General features: G+C 48.6%; 1 protein-coding gene across 17 annotated transcripts in view; it reads right to left on the reverse strand.

Annotated features, from left to right (window-relative positions):
- Positions 1 to 21590, reverse strand: part of NCOA2 (nuclear receptor coactivator 2) — a 2606235-nt gene that overhangs the window by 956017 nt on the left and 1628628 nt on the right. For all 17 annotated transcript variants that reach the window (XM_069621172.1, XM_069621171.1, XM_069621170.1 and 14 more), the window contains one exon: positions 17509 to 17609. In XM_069621172.1, coding sequence (XP_069477273.1) covers positions 17509 to 17609 — 101 coding nt within the window. The remainder of the gene's footprint in view (positions 1 to 17508; positions 17610 to 21590) is intronic.

The following is a 21590-nucleotide window of genomic DNA, read 5'->3' on the forward strand; positions in this document are numbered from 1 at the left end:
TATGGCAAACCCCAAGCCCACTCTCCCTACTGTGTAGGCCGGCCAGAAGTCCCGACCATGTGGAAGTCCGAACGCCGGATCTTAGGCGCCGGAACCCACAGCCATAGACGATTCCCCCGTAGTCTTGGTCGAAGATGTTCCTGATGGGCGAAGTGACTTAACAGGGATTAAACCGACAATTCGGTAAGATAAACAATGTCTCATGAAGAGCTCTGCGATAGGGCGACCAGTTATCTGGGCGGAAAAAAACAATCTGAGGGACCTCGGCGCATGAGGGATTTTGGGTACTACACATGTCACGATAGGGATATTGTTTCAGACAGGCCTATGCCGACGTCCCCTTTTGGTCCCCGAAAGACAAGATGCAATACTCAACGGTTACCACTGGATGTCGGACCATATGCACAGCATGTGATTCTAAGCAGATTAACAAGCATCAGAAGTACAGTTAGGAGCAGGCTGACTTTAGACGTAGCAGGGCCACGCCTAGTGGAGCATCAACGCTGCAACAGACGCGTGTTGAGGGAAAGGGCGGACGAGTAGAGCTTTAAGCGAGAGGTCAGCTCACTTATCATGCATAAGCGCAGCAAGTCCAGTTAGCATGCTCCGAATGTGGGAGATCTAACCAGGCGCTCCAAGGGCTGGAAAAAGGGAATCCGCCACAGCCATGTCTCCACTCTCCCACTGAACACCTAACACACTGCTGGAAGCTCTGCGCATGCACGGTGTGTAAATAGGCTGGAGCTACGGGCAGGCAAAATAGTAGAAGGACTAGAATGCAGTCTCAGAGTAGAACGTGAAGGACTTGGGGCACAAAAATAACTGCTCCTTCCACCTCGATTCCACCTAACACACTGCTGGGCACACCGCGCCCGGGGCTCTCCCGCATCGATAAAGGCGGGGAGGAACGTTTGCCGCTCTGGTACTGTCTTTGGCTCCTAAAACAAAGCAGTGCCAGTAAAGACAAAACAGCCGGTGAGTCTGAGAGACTGATACCAGACCAGCCCGTGTTAGAACCAAGGTTGCAAGCGGCAACATTGTATGAAGAAATCAAAAGAGAACAGTGTGTGAATAGTATGTAACGAGCAACACTAATAGTATTGAAAACCAGAGGAGTGACTGAACTTTGGAGGCTAAGAAAGATACCGTAGACAGAATGGTCTGGCGCCACGTGATGCTCATTCGAAGGCCTTCGTTCGGTATCCAACTGGTTGGCAATTGTGGAAAGGGAATTTTGAGATCCAAGTGGTCCTACAACGGGTCAAGCTAAACCCTTTGCACATTTGAAAGTCTTCCGATAGTGTAATACGAACTGAAATTGGTCCGAACCCGGCTGAGGGAGACCAATTGTATAAGAGGAAGCATCTGAGCCTGGAGCTGTGGGGGGATCCGGGGTGAACCGTGAGTCACCCGAGAAAGAATATTTTCTGAACATTGTAAGAAGGGGGACCCAGGGCGAATCACATGAATTGAGTACTTAAAAAAGGAAAGGAACTTTGTGTTTTGTTTTGGTACAACAGGCCCTCTGAATCAAGAGACTTTGATAAGTAAAGAGACTTGGGCACAGAAGGCCCTTATACTGGTAATGGAACTGTATCCTCGTGCAGTAGAAGCCAGAGTGTGTGCTTTGCTCGAGTGAACCACTTTGTCCCGTGCTGAAAACATGGGGAAGGGAGGCCAACAGCCTGAACATCCTGATAAATCATTTTGTGAACACTTCTTTTTCAGGAACACTACCCCCACATTATTTGTATTCAGGGTTAAGGATTGGAAATGTTTTTTTTTAATATAGGCACTTTTACTTTGACAAGACTCAACTAGGACTGCATTATTATTATTTGATGTCGTAGCTTGATCCCATCTGTAGATTTAGGATTAGATAGGCATTCATCACACCATTGTTGAAGTTTAATAAACGCCCTGGAACTGTGGTCACTTGTGTCGGTCTTACTGTCGAAACCATGCCTTCCTTACAGCCTTTTTAAAAAAAAATAACATTTATTCCATGCTCTTACGTCCCGTCCGCTTTCCTCCATACTGTATGGGCATCCCTCGCTAGGGACAGGACACAATCTTTTTCACCAGAAAAAACTTTCATTCCCTTTAAATCTAGAGGCGTGCAGGGATGGTGCCCTGGGAGCATAGGATCCCCTCACTCCGCCCACCTGCGCCACTCCCCAGTCCTCTTTTTCTCATCGAATGGATCAGACCGCTATCATCAGCGCTCCTGGGTTAGGCCTCTGTCCTTGTAATTCCACGTGCTCTTCCCCAGATAAGTAATTATAAGTTACTCACCTTAGAGACTAACATACTCTTAGTCCGTAGTCCCCTTTCCGCCATACTGCATGGGCCTCTCTCGCTAGGGACGGGAGACAATCTTTCACCAGAAAAAAACTTCCATCCCCTTTAAATTTAGAGGCGCACAGTGGTGCAGCCCTGGGAGCATGCGCTGCCCTGACTCCGCCCTCCGGCGCCAGACCTCAGTCCCCATTGACAAGTGGATAATAGATTTAACATTGCCTAATGACTGTCATGATCACTGCTTCCAAGGAGCCAGGACCAGCCCAACGTCCGTGGAAGCAGGCCCCTAACCCTAATCCTAAGCACCAGCCGGTTCCCACTGGGACCTTTTGGACCTTGTCCTGGCGCCGGTAGCACCAGGCTCATCAAAACCATTGGTCCCGGCACTGGAAGCGCCAGGCTCATAATAGGTGTGAAGATGCTTGGGTGGACTTACCTGCAGCAGACCATGCTGCTTACTTACCAGCCACTTAGAAGCCATCTGAGAACAGGAACTACTTTCTTACCTGGGTGGGGCAGCTCCACTCCCTGGATACAGCACTGGAACTCTTCTGGAAACTGGAACTCTTTTCTTACCTAGGCGGGGCCCTGGAAGAAGACGCCTCATCACTCCAAGGCTATTTAAACCACACCCGATAGATGAAGCGTGCTTCACGTTATTCTGCATCTGCAGCAGAACGCTCACCGAGTCTGCTCCGGCCTTTCTTCTTCCGATCCTGGACCTGCAAGAATCCTACTTACCATTTCAGTATCCAGACATCATCAGCACCTGCAAAGAACAGAAACAACAGGTTAGCAAGGCGAACTTTACACGCAGTGCTTACTTACCTGATTCATCGGCTGCGGCCGTTTCTTCATGCCGCATCTCCACCTGCAAAAACAAAAGCATTGCCATACTTACCAGCACCCTGTGAATTCCGGATTTCTTCGTTCTGCATCGCCGCCTGTGAAGACAAAGTATCGTTAACAACTTACTGGCATTCCGCGGACTCCGGCGCTGCAACCCAACATCTGAAAGGCAAAAGAAAAGACATTAAGCAGGTATTTACTTACGTCCATCACGCTCGTCGCAATAAAACGCCTGCGAATACTCCGGCGTCTCTTTAACACGAACTAAGCTGCAAGGAAAGAGACAGCTAGAGCGCTTGCCATACTTACGAACTTCCAGGCGCTTCACTTCATCTTTCATCTCAAGAGCCCTGCAATACATAAGGGGAAAGCATTATACAGAGTCTGCATATAAACGTGCCACGCATGTAAAGACTATAAAGACAAAAGGTGTCCAGAAACTCACCGCTCGTGCAGATAACGACGGTAACCATCCTCTGAATTCAAGAGGCCTGTGTTTCACCAGTGAAGGAACTGGCAACGGCACCCTCACCAGACGCAGATGGAGAGCCCAGCATTCACCTATATAAGGTGAGCACGTTGACCTGGGGGCTCTACGAAAAAGCTGGGAAGAGAGAGAGAGGGACATTCAACAACCCAGACCATTAACCCCCATATTCTTTCACCTGCAGAAACCTCACTCTTCGAGTCCGACACACAGTGCGAAGAGGTTCGACCCCAAAAGCCAATCGAGGCCTGCACATCACTTTTCGAGTCACAGACAGCTTCCTGCCAAGACCCGCGCCTCCGTGGGAATCAGGTGAGCGTTACAGAACGCGAAGCCCCACCACAAAACTCCTACCCAGGCGCAATGGAAACCTCAGACACTGATCAACTAGCCCAGTTGCTTGGGGAATTAAGAGCAGAAGTACATGCAGCTCGTCAGGAAACAAACTCTCTAAGAAGAGAACTGATAATTTCCAATGAGTGAACAGAGGACCTTGCTAGGCAGTTGTTACAAACGCAGGCAGGACAGACACCTTTGCCTGTTCCAGGAGGAAGTTATCCTTCTGCATCATCTTCAAATCCAGTGCAAATCAATCTGCCCGGTAATGTTCCCTTGGCTCCGCCCGAACGCTTTTCTGGTGATCCAAAGAAATTCACAGTGTTCATCAATCAGTGCCGCCTACACTTCTTATGTCGAACAGCTGCATTCCCAACAGACCAGACCAAGGCGGCTTTCGTGCTTTCTTATCTCAGTGGCAGCGCCGCAGATTGGTCGATCCCTTTAGTCACCCAGGATGATCCGGTTTTACATGATTTTCAGGCCTTCCAGTCCAGCATGGAGAAACTGTTCGCAAGACATGCACAAGGGCAGGCCTTGGACAATGAACTTCTCTCATTACGACAGGGTAATCAAGACCTCTTGACTTATATAGCCTCCTTCAATAGACTCATAGTGGAAACACAATGGCCCGAGGACAAGAGAATAACGCTTTTCTACAGAGGCCTGCATGGAGAGCTCAAAGATGTGTTAGCGCAAGTTGTGAATCCTCCACAAGAATGTTCTGACTATATTGACTTAGTTGTCCAATTGGACCATAGACTACAGAACAGGAAGGCAGATCGTTCCAGATTTGATACCCGAGTGTTTTCTAAACCACAGACCTCGAATAAGGGAGCTGACTCTGTGGAACCCATGCAAATAGGGGGCATGAAAGGACCTTTAACCCAGAAAGAGCGGGAAAGAAGAAGGCAGCTGCAATTATGCCTCTATTGCGGAAACTCAGGACACTTTCTTCGGGACTGTCCAGTGAAACCAGCTAAGAAGACTGTAGGAGCCGCGGATACCTGTACCACAAATTCTGAGCAGGGAAACGACCTCGCCCGACAAGAGTAGAGGTCCTCTTGCCGAGCGTTAAGATCTGTCCCGTGACCTCGCATTTCGTGATACCCATGGTCCTCATTAGTCCTGAACGTCCGGATCGTTTGCATGCAATTGAAGCTTACATTGACAACGGAGCAATCGGTAACTATGTGGACCGTGAAATGGTATCAAGGATGAATCTACCCCTTGTCCCTAAGGCAGTGAAAGACGTCATCACTACTGTGGATGGCACGGAGATAGCCTCCGGACCAGTAACGCATGCCACCCAAGAAGTGACGCTAGTCAGTCAAGATGGACACCGGGAGAGAATCGTGTTCGATGTAATCAAGGCCCCTCAGTTCCAGATCATTCTGGGAATCCCTTGGTTAGAGAAGCACAATCCTCAGATCGATTGGCGAGCAAAGACGGTTCAGTTTCCAGAGTGTTTTACCACTTGTTATCCTCGGCCTGATGTTTCACTGGCGGCAATCTCTTCTGAGGAGGTTCCCAAATTACCTCCCGAATACCAGGAATTCCAAGACGTCTTCCGGAAGGATCAAGCCAACACCCTGCCTCCTCATAGGTCTTACGACTGTCAAATAGATCTGATACCTGGAACAACTCCTCCTTGCAGCAGGATTTATGCCCTCACCGAGCCAGAGAACCTTCACCTCAGACAATACCTAGACCAATACCTAGCTAACGGGTTTATCCGTCCTTCAAAATCTCCAGCTTCATCGGCTTTGTTCTTCGTTCCGAAAAAGGAAGGAGACCTTAGGACTTGCATAGATTATCGCGCCCTGAATCCGATCACCGTTAAAAACAGATACCCGTTACCTTTGATCCCGGAACTCCTGGATCAAGTCAAAGATGCATGTATATACACAAAGTTGGATCTCAGAGGAGCCTACCACTTGGTACGGATAAAAGAGGGCGATGAATGGAAAACGGCCTTCCGCACCAAGTACGGGCTATTCGAATATCAAGTGATGCCCTTTGGACTGTGTAATGCGCCTGCTGCTTTCCAGTATTTTATGAACGATGTCCTTCGAGAACTCATAGACGTGTGTGTTGTTGTCTACATTGATGACATCCTCGTTTATTCATCATCTGAAGAGGAACATCAGAGACACGTTAAAAAGGTTCTCGAGAGATTGTGTCAACATAATCTTTTTGCTAAGCTTGAGAAATGCGTTTTCAACGTAACGGAAGTCGAGTTCCTGGGATTCATATTGTCACCTAACGGAGTCCATATGGATTCAAAGAAAGTTGATGCAATCATCAAGTGGCCATCACCAACCTCTGTAAAAGGAGTTGAAAGCATGTTAGGGTTCGCTAACTTTTACCGCAGATTCATTCCTGAATTTTCTCGGATAGTCCAGCCCATCACTGCTCTGTTGAAAAAGAATAAACGTTTTGAGTGGTCTTCTGAAGCAGAACAAGCTTTTCAGGACTTAAAAGCTAAATTCATTTCTGCACCTGTTTTAAAACATCCTCGCCCAGAACTCCCCTGCATCGTGGAAACGGATGCTTCTAGTCTTGCTATGGGGGCAGTTTTATCACAAAGAGATCCGGTCACACACCAACTACATCCTGTTGCCTTTTGGTCCCGCAAGTTTTCGCCTCCCGAGATCAACTATTCAATTACAGACAAGGAACTTTTGGCCATCAGATCGGCCTTTAAAGCCTGGCGGCATTATCTTCTAGGAGCCAAACACACAGTCACCGTAATGACTGATCACCGCAATTTACAATATCTAAAGACAGCCAAAGCTCAGTCTTCCAGACAGCTTCGCTGGGCTCTGTTTCTAGCAGAATTTGACTTTATAATTACTTATCGACCAGGCAGTAAGAACGGAAAAGCAGATGCTCTCTCCCGGATGGGAGTAGATGAACATTTGACCAATCCAGAACCAATACCCATTATCCCAGAACAAAGAATTTTGGGTTTGGTCAGCGCTCAATCTTTTGAAGACATCAAGACCATGGTTAAATCACTCCTAACTCCGGGCGATTTGCAAGATTGGCAATTAAAGGGGAAAGAATTCTCAGTGGATCAAGACCTACCATATTTCCGAGGACGACTGCATTTACCCTGTGAGAAAATACAAAAACAAGTAATCTCCTGTTATCACGACTCTCTAATGGAGGGTCACCCTGGCATTACCAAAACCATGGAAAAGATTAAAAGACATTTCTGGTGGCCGTCATGGAAAAAGGATATTAGAGACTTTGTAATCTCCTGTGGTGTGTGTGCCCAGAATAAAAGTCGGAAGGAGAAACCAGCCGGCCTATTACAGCCACTAGACATCCCTCCCTGTCCATGGCATACCCTGTCCATGGATTTCATCACGGACTTACCTCCATGCTCGGGTATACTACCATTTTAGTAGTCGTGGATCTATTCTCCAAGATGGCTCACTTCATTCCCCTGAAGGGTCTACCATCAGCCTCAGTATTGGCCCGAGAATTCTTAGAAAACATCGTTCGGCTACACGGTTTTCCCTCGGTTTTAGTCTCCGATAAGGGAAGTCAATTCATCTCTCACTTCTGGCGCAGTTGCTGTCGTCTAGCCCAAATTGATCTAAGACTTTCAACTAGTCACCATCCCCAAACTGACGGACAAACCGAAAGGACAAATCAAACTCTAGAGCAATATCTACGTTGCATGCTCCAACAAACTGAAAACCCCTGGAAGGATATTCTTTGGATCGCTGAATACGCTTACAATAATTCGATTCATTCTGGAACAGGGAAGACTCCCTTCTTCCTACTATACGGACACCATCCTAGAACCTCTAACCTGGATCCTCCCCAAGAATTCGAAGCACCTGCTGTGGATCATTTGCACTCGGAGATCACCCGTGCTTTTAAGGAAGCCTCGGCCCATCTGCAAAGAGCTAAAGCTCAATTCAAAAGAGGAGCAGATCGACACCGTAAAGAGGCTCCTCACTACGCTGTAGGAGATCAGGTCTGGCTATCCACTAAGCACCTGCCTCTAAAGGGACCCCGCACCTTCATCCCGAGATACCTTGGACCCTATCTCATATCTGCCATAATTAATCCGGTGGCTGTCAAATTGGAGTTACCTACGCATATGAAAATACACCCAGTATTCCATGTCTCCTTATTAAAACCAGTACAACCAGAAACCCGATTGACTGAATTCCCAGAACCGGTTTTAGTAGATGGAGAACTTGAATTCGAAGTTAAAAACATCCTAGACTCCAAGATCTCCAAATCTAAATTATATTATCTGGTTGATTGGAAAGGTTACGGCCCCCAGGAAAGGTCTTGGGAACCTTCAGAATATGTCCACGCACCTCGTCTGGTCAAGAAATTCCATCTGAATCACCCCGACAAGCCAAAACCCCCGGAGAAGACACGCTTAGGAGGGGCCTTGAGGGGGGGTACTGTCATGATCACTGCTTCCAAGGAGCCAGGACCAGCCCAACATCCTTGGAAGCAGGCCCCTAACCCTAATCCTAAGCACCAGCCGGTCCCCACTGGGACCTTTTGGACCTTGTCCTGGCGCCGGTGGCACCAGGCTCATCAAAACCATTGGTCCTGGCACTGAAAGCGCCGGGCTCATAATAGGTGTGAAGATGCTTGGGTGGACTTACCTGCAGCAGACCATGCTGCTTACTTACCAGCCACTTAGAAGCCATCTGAGAACAGGAACTACTTTCTTACCTGGGTGGGGCAGCCCCACTCCCTGGATACAGTACTGGAACTCTTCTGGAAACTGGAACTCTTTTCTTACCTAGGCGGGGCCGTGGAAGAAGACGCCTCATCACTCCAAGGCTATTTAAACCACACCCGATAGATGAAGCGTGCTTCGCGTTATTCTGCATCTGCAGCAGAACGCTCACCGAGTCTGCTCCGGCCTTTCTTCTTCCGATCCTGGACCTGCAAGAATCCTACTTACCATTTCAGTATCCAGACATCATCAGCACCTGCAAAGAACAGAAACAACAGGTTAGCAAGGCGAATTTTACACGCAGTGCTTACTTACCTGATCCATCGGCTGCGGCCGTTTCTTCACGCCGCATCTCCACCTGCAAAAACAAAAGCATTGCCATACTTACCAGTACGCTGTGAATTCCGGATTTCTTCGTTCTGCATCGCCGCCTGTGAAGACAAAGTATCGTTAACAACTTACTGGCATTCCGCGGACTCCGGCGCTGCAACCCAACATCTGAAAGGCAAAAGAAAAGACATTAAGCAGGTATTTACTTACGTCTATCACGCTCGGCGCAATAAAACGCCTGCGAATACTCCAGCGTCTCTTTAACACGAACTAAGCTGCAAGGAAAGAGACAGAGCGCTTGCCATACTTACGAACTTCCAGGCGCTTCACTTCATCTTTCATCTCAAGAGCCCTGCAGTACATAAGGGAAAAGCATTATACAGAGTCTGCATATAAACGTGCCACGCATGTAAAGACTATAAAGACAAAAGGTGTCCAGAAACTCACAGCTCGTGCAGATAACGACGGTAACCATCCTCTGAATTCAAGAGGCCTGTGTTTCACCAGTGAAGGAACTGGCAACGGCACCCTGCACCAGACGCAGATGGAGAGCCCAGCATTCACCTATATAAGGTGAGCACGTTGACCTGGGGCTCTACGAAAAAGCTGGGAAGAGAGAGAGAGAGGGACATTCAACAACCCAGACCATTAACCCCCATATTCTTTCACCTGCAGAAACCTCACTCTTCGAGTCCGACACACAGTGCGAAGAGGTTCGACCCCAGAAGCCAATCGAGGCCTGCACATCACTTTTCGAGTCACAGACAGCTTGCTGCCAAGACCCGCGCCTCCGTGGGAATCAGGTGAGCGTTACAATGACACCAGTATTATTAGGGGGAGGATGGCGGGACGTATGGAGGAAAGGGGACTAAGGACTAAGAGTACGTTAGTCACTATGGTGAGTAACTTATAAATTACTCTTACGTCCAGTCCCCTTACCTCCATACTGTATGGGCAATTACAACTGAATGTAGCCCCAGGGTGTAGAGGAGACCCTGCTTAAGCAAATAGGTTCCTGAGAACCGCCTGCCCGAAAGCCGCTTCTGATCTAGAGCCGCCATCCAAACAATAGGGCTTGCAGAAAACTGAAGGGGTGGCCCATGTGGCCTTGGCTCTGACCGCGTGGGCATGCATGTTGGCCGTGGGTGGCTTATGCTGTCCGTCGTAGGCTTCTCTGATGGCCAAAACAATCCATCGGACTATGGAGGCCTTGGATGCCCAAAACCACGCTCTTGAACCTCCAAAGGTGATGAACAGAGCATCCGACTTGCGGAAGCTCTTCGTCCTATCCAGGTAGAATTTCAGTGCACGCCTGACGTCAACGCAGTGCAGAACTCTCTGCGCCTCGTCTTTGGGCTCAGCAAAAAACGTGGGCAGTACAATTATCTTGTTTAGATGGAATGCGGAAGGCACCTTAGGAAGGAATGCTGGGGGCGTCCGCAGGACTAACTTGTCCTTGTGAAACGTAGTGTATGGCTCCAAGGCAATCAGTGCCTGAATTTCTCTGATTCTGCGATCTCAGGTGAGGCCAACTAACAAGGCTGTCTTAATGGTGACCAGCCGGATGTCTGCGGACGCCATTGGTTCGAATGGTTTGTGCGCCAGGCCACGTAAGACTATGTTGAGGTCCCACACGGGGTGTGGCTTCTTGATGGGTAGGGAGAGCCTGGAGAGACCTGTCAAATGCTTCTTGACAATCGGGTTGGAGGAGGAAAATCTCTCCTCTTCCGAGTTTCTGCAAGTCCCAATGGCTGTCAGTTAAGTGCGGCAAGTGTCCACCTGCATGCCTGAATGGGCAAGATGCGCCAAAAAAGAGCATGTTGTCCAGGGAACATGCCAGCGGGTTAATGCCCTTAGTCTGCCTAGTGGCAGAACCTGGTCCACTTGCTTGTATACTGGGCCCTGGTAGATTTGCTCCTGGCGCCCTGTATGGTCTCTAGATTAGCTTTAGTGTGGCTGAGATGTCCTAGCGTGACCTGTTCAGGAACCAGGCTGTCAGTGCTAATTTCACTGGTGCGGGGTGGATGACCCAGCCCCCCCTGCTGTGCCAGAAGATGTAATGGGCCCGTCGGCAGGTGCATGAGAGGCCTCTCCGAGGGGCTGAGCAGCTCCGAAAACCATGGCCTGGCTGCCCACCATGGAGCTATTAGGATGATGCTGAGTAGGCGAGACTCTTTGATCTTGCATATCGCCCTGTGAATCAGGGAAGTGGGTGGAAAGGCGTGTGCGGTCCTTCCGTCCCACTTGATCTGAAAGGCATCGCCCAGGGAGCCCAGGCCCCGACCCTGCCGGGAGGCTAACAGTTGGCACTTCTTGTTTCCCCGGGAGGCATAGAGGTCTATCTGGGGGTGGCCCCATTTGTGAAAGATCTCCTGCAGCACTAGGTCATTCAACTACCACTCGTAGTTGTCCACTCCCAGTCTGCCTCCTGGTTGGATTCCCCCAGCAGGTGGACCGCCGTGAGGAAGATGTTGTTCTTCATGCACAGTGGGGAGGGGGGGGGGTGAATGGGAGACCTGGTACCTCCCTGCTTGTTGATATAGAACAGTTGTCTGTCTGAATGAGGACGACATTGCCCTCAATGACCGGGAGAAAGGCCCTGAGTGCCAGTCAGATGGCCTTCAATTCCAGCCAACTGATGAGGTACTCCTGCCAGGTCCAGGTCCATTGACGTAGTGGTCATCCAGAATGGCCCCCAAACCCTCGAGAGAGGAGTCTATGGTGATGGTGACCTGTGGTGTAGGTTGCCGGAAAGGCTTGCCCGTCCTCCAGTTGCAGTCCCCAGACCACCATGTGAGGGCTGGGTGAAGTGATAGAGGAACGTTGGTCATCTCTGACTGATGGCCACATTCCTGGTTCCAGGATGCTGCAAAGTGCAGCTGTATCCTCCTCAAACTGAGGATCACGTGGGGGACGGCCAAGAGGACTGCTGCCATGAGATACAGTAGGTGTTGGTACCACCAGGCCGAGGTCACTTCTCTGTTGAGGAAGGGCGCAGTGGCTCTCTTGAGTGCTGTGATCTTGTCCTCTGAGGGAAAAAGTTTCTCGGAGCACGTGTCCCAAATGAGGCCCAAGAAGGTCAGTATCCACGTGGGCTGCAGCTGTGACTTCTTGAGGTTGAGAGAAAACCCAGCTCGTGCAGTGTGTTCATAAGAGCGTGGGAGGTATGGTACACTGCTTCCGGAGATGTAGCCCTGACGAGCCAGTCATCCAAGTACGGGTAAATGTGGTGGCCTTGTGACCTGAGGAGGGCTGCCACCCTGTGCAGCAGCCTGGTAAAGACCCTGGGGGCCGAGTTGAGGCCGGAAGGGAGCACCTGGTATTGGAAATGGTAGCCCATAATCCTGAATCGTAGAGAGGAATGATGAGGCTGCCAGAACTGGACGTGTAGGTACGTGTCCTTAAGATCCAGGGAGCACATCAAGTCTCCCTTGCACAATGTCTCCGCTATCAAAGCTGCCGTAACCATCTTGAATTTTTTGTAGAGTTAGGAAGAGGTTGATGGTGGAAAGGTCCAGCACAACTCTCAGGCCTGTCTGGTTCTTTTTCTGAATGGTGAAAATCCTGGAGTAAAAGCCAAAGCCTCACTGGGAGGCTGGGACTTCCCCCCACTGCCTGGCTCTCAAAGAGCGACCGGATCTCGGCCAAAAGAGTTGCTGTCCCAGTCTGTGGGAGTGGAGGTGAGAAAGAGCGACCGGATCTCGGCCAAAAGAGTTGCTGTCCCAATCTGTGGGAGTGGAGGTGAGGAGAGGCTAGGATAGGGAGGCGGTACGCCGTGGAGACTACAGAGAGGATCGAGGGGTCCGCAAAATTGGGTGCCAAAAATGTGCATGGAGAGCAAGCCTGCCCCATACCCACCACTGGAGACACGTGGACCGGGAGGGGCATGTCATGCCTTCTTTCCCTCCGAGGCTGCTGCGGAGGAGGGGGACTGGAAAAAGCCCTTACTCTCCCACAGCCCCCCTTTTGTTGTTTGCGCCGATGATGGGACGGCGAACGGTCAGGCTGTCTGGACCTCCGTGCTTGGGAGCCGCGGAAACCTCTGTATGTACGCCCCTTCTCAGAGCATTGCAGTGACTGGGTGTACGGTTTGGGCGTGGTCTTTGTAAGAATGGATAAAGACTTGACCGTTTGAGAGTGTTTTTTCTTTTTATCCAGCTCCTCGTCTGTTGTGGAGTGGAAGAGGTCACCCCCTTCGAACGGAAGATCCAGTATGCGTTTCTGGACATTTGGGTTGAATTTCGTAGCACGGAGCCAGGCCGTTCTTCTCATGTCCGTGGCCACAGGTGTCAATGTGGGCCAGGGAGAACTCCATGATGTCCTGTGCCACGATCTTGGCCTTCGCCAATCCCGCCTTGAATCGTGATTGGCTCTGAGCCAGAAGCTTTGGGAGGAAATCTGAAATTTCACTTCAGAGCCTCTGGTTAACGGCTGCCAGCATGGCATCCGCGTTGGCTTGACGCAGGTGCAAGGGAGCGTTGGAATACAGCTTCTTCCCGTACACCTCAAAGATCTTCTCCTCCTTGGCTAGCAGCGCCACAGAGGAGGCAACTGAGGACAACTGGCTTGGAGTACAGTGATGCCGCAGCGATCACCAAGGAGTATGGCTGAGGATCGGTTGATGGCACGAGTGTATCCCCCTCCATATGCCTGTACTTGCCGTCCAGGCGTTTATTCACCGGCTGGGCTGAGTGGGGCTTGAGCCAACCCTTGTTGGCCAAGGACTTCTGCAAGGACCCCCTCTGCTGGCTGCTTGACCTCGGGCTGAGGAAGGCCCAAGTACTCTGCCAGCCCTGCCAGTCGTTTGTGGAAGGCTTTGGCTGAAGACGGCGTGTTGCGGTCCTCCTCATCTGTGTCCACCTGCGGATCCGGAGGGTCCGGCACCAGAGGGTGAGTGCTAGGAGCCAGGGGCTGCGGTAGGGGAACCGGACCCGGAGGCTGCGGCTGGTGCAGAACCGCCTGCACAATCTGCTGGGGGGCCAGAGAGGGCTGCGTAGGCTGAACAGGGACTTGAGGAGCCTGTACTGGGGCCTGAGGCACCGGCGGGACAATTGGTGGGAGCAAGTCCCTGATGGCATCCCTGAGGATGACCCCCATCTGTGGAGATTTCATGAGCCCGAGGAACTTTACAAAGAACCTGTCCTCACAGGCTGGATTGGTGGTAGGCGATATTGACGGGCGGCTGCTGGAGCCGTTGAGTACCCTGCCCATATGGACACAGCAGGAACCTGCCTTGCGCAAAAGAAGGATAAACTGTAGGCCACATACCTGGTTGACACCAGTCCCACCTCAACACACGGTCCTCCACCTGCCTTCCCTGGAGGGGCGTCGGCTGGATGTCTGGATTTGCTGGCGCGGCGGCCATCTTGTTGAGCTGCCTTCCACGTGCCTGCATCGTGTTGCTCGGCTCATGGGGCCCGCCCCATCCATGAATCTTGAGTGTGGATCATTGGGCCTACCCTGTGCCTCAGGCCTAGGCCCGGTAGGTGTTATGACCTCGGCGGATCTGTTAGTAGAACTGCATAAAGGCGTTTCCTCGGAAATGATGCCATACTAGGGCTTAGCCCCTCGGGTGAAGACCCTGTAAAAGGACCTTTCGGTCCCTCAGCACCCTCACCGGGAGGATCTGCAGGTCCCTCGGCCTCTTGGCCGGTAGCTGATACAGCCTCGGTACTTGTGCTGGTACGAGAACCTGGCCGGTCCCTCCCACACGGGCGAGTCCTTGGGAAGGAGTCTCCCTTGTGGGGTGCACTGGAAAAGAGCGGCCCTATCTTGGGCTAGGATCGATGATAAACTAAGTCCTTTAAGTCTCCTGGAGGTGATCTGTTGAAGAGCTTCTTCCACCTGGCCAGTCTGTTCTTCAAAGACCTTGAGGAAAGCGTGTTGCAGGGCTGCACCCCCGCGCGCCTCTAAATTTAAAGGGGAAGAAGGTTTTTTCTGGTGAAAAAGGTTCTGTCTCCCGTCCCTTGGAAGGGAAGCCCATGCAGTATGGTGGAAAGGAGACGGGGCATAAGAGTATGTGGTGTGACTCACATCCTGACCAGCACCCAAATTATTCTAAGTTGAGATAGGGAAAATCAATCCAGGAATAGGGAGACACAGGTTCTTTTCCTTTTTCCTGAATAAAAGTCTATAATAACGCCTTTTCAGCCTCCTTACTCCATCTCACCACAATGTGCTCTTCTGTTCTTCATCCAGGAATATAGCTAAAGAAGGTTAAGTACAGTCTGAAAAGCTCTAGAGGAACCACGTAGCAGAGTAAGTGAAGGCTGAACCTGGGGTATCCACATGCCCAAGGTCTGAGAGCCAAGACATCAAGACACACAGCAGCAATGAGACACATTGGCTCCTTAAGAAATTGCCTCTATAAATGCAAAATGCCCAATGTTGGAATACATACTAAGACACAATGTAAGAAACTGATGCAAAGCTTGCTATGGTCCATGAGAAGCCTGCAGAGATGCCTGCATTTGACACACATGATCACAACAAATCCAATTGCCAAATATGTAATTCAAAGAAAAGCCATGCAATAAATAAGCCTTGTATCAGGCTGGATAGATAAGAAATCTGCGTAGTGTGTGAAACCAAAGGGTGTCTCACCCGCTAGTCCTCAGGGACTTGTCATACAGGTGGGCCGGGACACAGCCTCTGCTTTTGGATCCAGTTCCTGGGTGTGCACCAGTGTGGGAGGATCACCTGGGGGAGGGGACTTCGGGAAGTGGGGCTGAGGTAGCTGATGGTGAGACACAGTATTCCCCCTTTCAAGGTCCCAACGCGTCTCCCCTGCCTTTTTACACAAACACTGGGCAGAGGAAGAGGGTGACAGAGTAACCAGACAAACTCTCTCACATCGCACTGGACATTTCCCGGTAATCGGGTCAGGCAGAGTCAGGAACTTTACACTAAGTGCATACACTTGATACCAGTTAGCTCTCCTCACACGAATAAAATGCAGAACCCAAAGAGACACTCTGAGCAAGCCAGAACACGACTGTAAGCAGAACTTCTGGGACGAAGGCAAACCTACTGGAGCAGAACGACGGACCAAGGGGCGAGAGCAGAGGGTCAAAAACCACAAGAGTATCCCTACCGGAGCTTCCGACAGGACGCGGAAAACATGTGGAGAAGGCCAGATCCCACAAGTGAAGAAAGTATTGTGTTTAAAGGACGCCAGTGACCTCCACGGGTGAACGGCAGAGTTCGGGAGGCGAGGCCAAGCCTGTGGTACTAACCTTGACTTGTGAATTGGCTATCGTAAAACCAAGAAAAAGACGCACACAGCTGTTGAGTTGGACAGTGACCTGAGGGAGAGGCTCATACATTAAGTCTTGGTACCTACAGGCATGTGCCTGTGTTGGGCAGCAAAGCCATCTCGAGGGATTGCTAAAGCAAAAAGAAATCTCAGAGGGCACGCCAGTCTTGGGCAGCGTGAACACCTTGGAAAGAACCCCAGTGACTGCAAGGGCACTATGGGAACAAGTTCAGCATTAGGCATTAAATGGATCTCGTGGTCACCTATAGCAGACCACTGGGAACAGTCACTGGCTGTACAGTGTTCTAAACGAACTACTGTATGCAATGATGCACCATACTGCAGCATTATGATAATTAGCTGGACTCTCTGATGTAGTCAACTAGCTTTGAAAAATCCCTGCACCAGCTAGTCACTGGATCAGATACAAAAAATAGACTGGCGAAAACAGGACCTATGTCTGGGCATACCCACCCCACTCGGGATGCCTTCAGAAAAAATTGAGTCGGCAGAGTTTATCAAGAAGGTGGCTTGGTGGCAGTATGAAAACTATTATGTAATGCAGAAGTAGTTTTACAGTTTGTCATTGGCCCAAGCGTATGCTCCTCTGGGCTTCAATGAGCTGATGCAAATTATACTGTTGTGCTATACAAAACTCAACCTCCGCTCAGAAAGAGGCATTCAAATAGGTTGTCTAAGAAGCAGAAACATGACACTTTCCTCAATCTCCGTCAGAGGAAAAAAATGAATTTACGTTTGATTTAACAAGGTAAAGCAAAGGAACATGGCTGGGGGCACATGGGATGGAAATGCATGCATTATTACTATGTGTAGAACTTTTTCAATGGTTTGTAGCACAGTCGCGTATAGACACACACAGCCATAGACACACACACATGAAGGGTAATGACAAAGAAAAAAGAAGCATAGGAATTGAAAACATTAAGGCAGACAATAGACTTTTTTGTTATAAAGAAGACAGTCACACAACATTTTTCGCACAGAAGTCTTTATGCTGCTCAGGATAAAACTGCTATAATCAATGGTTCAAATAGTGTTGCATTGGCAAGCAGTAAAGCATAATTATCAAACCACTATCCCGGAAATACAGACTTGAGAAACAATTTCAGGGCATACTATTAAAGTAATAGTGGGTAAGTGCACTTGTCAGTGACCTATTGGCAGCAACGATTCGGCAAGCAGACCCATTTTTGTCACCCCACTTACCTCAAGCATCATTGGACCCAGCGCATCTTTGTCAATAACACTCTGGCCAGTAGATGACACGTCAGCCTTTTGAACTTCATCTTCATTTGCTGCTGCTTTTTCTGAAATTAGATAGGAGGATTATATCACTGCTGTGGACACCTTAAATTGGCCATCAGTAAAAGGGTAAATTGTCATTTTGAGATTGGTTTCAAAGCCAGCAAAAAACACTTTAAAAAGCAAGCAAAGATGTACTACATGCTATTGGCGAACAGCAGTCAATTGAAAAAGATAAAGCATCCCACATGGTGAGCTGTTGCAGAATTGCAGCATTTGTTTTTGCATGAGGCACAAAAAAAACATTACCAGATACAATAAAGCTATCTGGAACAGGTTACACATGCCATGGCTTTAGTTCTACAATTATCCAGATATGGCATAATCAAATTACTTAATCAAACTGATAAATCAGATAACATGTGGTTCCTTACAATCGAAGAAGTCCGGACCTTTTACAAAGTCCTGAAAAGAAAAGAGCACTTCAACTAGATCCAGATGTAGCGCCTCCCACTGTTTCAAAACCATTAATCACTTTTAAAAAAGCATCAAACATTTATAATATACTAAGTCCATGTTTTCATAGACCACTTCCAAATGATTCCAACTGGCTCACTACAAAACCAACAGGTTGTTTCTAAAGCAGCACATACAAATTGGCCAAGAACAAGACCTAGAAATATGAACATGGATGCTGGATACAGAATACAGATATTAAGCAATTCATTAATTGGAAAAAAACTATTACATAGTCTACATGATTCGCTGTATCTGTAAAAATATTTATTTTGGCAGTACCACCAGGTCATTTAAAAGTAGGATCCTATACACATGAGAGGCATAAAAAGTGTGATGCTGGATATCCTCTTGCAGTGAACTGGTAGGAGGAAACTGACGGTCAACATCGAGAACAAATTTGATTTGTGGCAATCAAACATACCCTTCAAAACATCAAGGAGGGAACATCACTTTGCCTTTGAGACAGGAAGCCAGATATATACAACAGCTGAGAGCCACAATACATGGACCCAATAAGCGACAATAACCCGTTGCGTGCTAAAATCAAGTTCTATAGATGGGAATGGATAAAAAAAATAGAGAATCCTGTTTAAAATACACGGACTTTAATCCTAAGAACTTTGGTAATAAACATCTGGACCAATTGGCAGGTTACTTATTGAAATGTCCGTCTTCCGACATACTGAATAAATTCTTACGAGTCAGGTTAAATCTTTGCCTAATGAGAGAGGTCCTTGCTAGGCGTAAAATTATTTCAGACAAAATGAACTTTTGTCGCTATTGTGAAGTTCCACATGAAAGGGAGACACTCCAGCATCTGGATAAATTAATGGGACCACGAGTTACATTTTTCGCTAAACTGTTAAACTTGAATTATGAAGCAGATGAGAAGCAGATCTGGAATCTATTAATCTCCAATATGAAGTTTTCTGTCATAAAAGCCACAGTGCATTACTTAGACGCAATTCTTCCGTCTGAAATCAAGTTGTAATGCAAACATGTGACTAACTTGTAAAGCTGCAAGGTTAACTGATTGTTGTTTAGGATGGAAAAAATTGGCTGTAACTTTGTCTTTTAAGTTGATATTCCATGTTTTAACATGTTGCTCTTATTTTTTTTTCTTATTTTCTTTTTATCTTTGGTCATTTTAATGTGTATGTGAATGAAATGTTCAGAATTGTTTGAATATCTTTTTGAAAAGTTGACTTGTTCAGCTATATCAAAATAAAAAAAAATAAAAAATAAGCAACAATTAGCTGATTTGCATGCAGAAACGGAAAAAAAATAGCTAATTTGAATCAATGTTTGATTCTAAATTCATTACATACAAATACAGTGATGCACTTAACAACATTTCGGTTTGATGGTCAACTTGCGTTCCAACGGCCAAGTGCCAGGCCCCAGCCAAACTCCCAAAGTGGACCCTGGGGCCACTTTGCCCCATTGCAGGTCCCTGGGCCACCAATAACCCCCACAGCCCATTCAGCCCAAAGACAGATTTGAAGCCAACCGACAAACCCACAGACCTGGTAAGTTGCCAGCAAATACCATCTGCAAGGCTACTGGTAGCCCACAATATGCAGACCCATCTCCAATAGAGACATTTTGCTTCCTTTATTCTCTACACCACCATCCATTCCCCAATCTTCAAAGGGCAAAATACTGGTTTCTTTTCATTTGTTTTGTCATATTCCACACATCTACACACCTCACCTTGCCTGGGGTTCTGGGGACCTCGAAGAGGGATGTAAAGTGGCCCTCTTCTACCTTTTGTGGAGTGCAGTGTCCACATTACCCCGCACAATGTATGTAATTAACAAATAGTGGTCGTCCTGAAACAAAATTATGAGCTTCAAGCCAATCAAATTGACTGACTTAAATGAGCCTACCTGTTTGCCACTTGCTAAAGATATGCGGACCTTTTGTGAGTTCACAAACAGCGAGTGTCCAATCATGACCCTGAAAACAGATATCACTAAAAGGATAATGGCCACTTTAAGATTTAAAGCAAAATACTGGACGGATTTCTATCAAAAAAGAAAAAACACAAATGCAGGAACGGATTCTCCCCGCAAAGATTTGGTATAACTCGGCCCATCGGTTTCTAATTTAGGTGAGAGCAAAGTCTGCCCTATGAAGGGACACCCCCATAACCAAGCCAACCCTCAGTCAATGTTAGGAAGCCAAGCAGGGTCAACACCAGACAGACACAAAACTAGAAGTAAAGGTAAGGTCTAAGAGTGCAGAAGGAACAAGTTACTTACCTGTAACTGTTGTTCTCAAGCATGGGTCTGGCATGGATTCACATGCTCATGAATATTCCCAGTCGTCAGGCCGGAAATCTTCGGTAAAAGAAAAAACGGTTTCACTTTCACTTACAAACTCTCTTTCTCCTATAAACCAATCACTGAGCTCTGGGTCATACTGCCCCAGCCAATGACTGCCCTCTCCCTAAGCCCCTCCTCGGACAGCCATCTTCAGATTTGGTAGCATGTTAAGTGGCAGTATGACCAAGAAGAGCTGCAGAGTGGCAGGAGAGAGGGTTTGCATGTGAATCCATGCCATACCCATGCTGGGGGAACAACAGTTACAGGTAAGTAACTTGTTCCTTGTCAAGCATGGGGTCTGGCATGGATTCACATGCTCATGAATCAAGAATACATAGCAGTACATCATACACAACCAAAGGAGGTGGCAAGGCTCAACAGAAGCCATTACTCTTACCTCCGGACCAGGATCACCTTCAAGCTAACAGGTTGCGTAGCACTGCTTGGCCAACCCTGAACTCCTCTCTGGAATCTGTCGACGCAGTAGAATCTTGTGAAGGTATGCGTAGACCTCCACATAGCAGCACTGCAGATGTCCAGCAGGGGCACACCTGACAGGTAAGCTTTCGTTGCAGCAATCGCTATGGTGGAATGGGCTCTCGGACAGCCGTGCTGCGGTCAGTTTGCCAACCGGTGACAGTGTGTGATACAGCCAGAGAGCCACCTGGAAATGGAAGCCTTTGACAAAGCCTTCCGATGGTTCACAGGACCAAAGTTCCCGAAAAGTGGAGACGTCTTCCTGAAACTCTTTATGCGTGCCACTTAGAACTTCAGAGCACACGCCACATCCAGCGAGTGCAAAGTCTTTTCAACCGGTGACAGAAAAAACACAGACAACACCAAAAGTTTGTTGAGATGGAATTCCGACAGGCCCTTTGGCCTAAAGGAGGGGTGCATAAGCAGCACCATCCTCATCTTGTGGAAAGTCAGATAAGGCTGCTTGCAAGACAGGGTCTAGATCTTACCTACCCTCCTGTCAGAGGTGATGGCCACGAGAAAAGCGATCTTCCATGAAAGGAACTTGAGAGGCACTTGACGCATAGGCTTGAACGGGGCACAGATGAGCCTCTTCAGCACCACGCCTAGCTCCCACACCGGGGCAGGTGCCTTCACCAGCGGGAACAATCGAAACAGTCCTTTGAGGAACTCCTTGACTAGACGGTGTGACCAAAGAGAAGACCATCCGGAGACCTAGTGTAG

The sequence above is a fragment of the Ambystoma mexicanum genome, chromosome 5q, assembly GCF_040938575.1.
Source record: "Ambystoma mexicanum isolate Mex_15411 chromosome 5q, UKY_AmexF1_1, whole genome shotgun sequence".
Lineage (NCBI taxonomy): Eukaryota > Metazoa > Chordata > Amphibia > Caudata > Ambystomatidae > Ambystoma > Ambystoma mexicanum.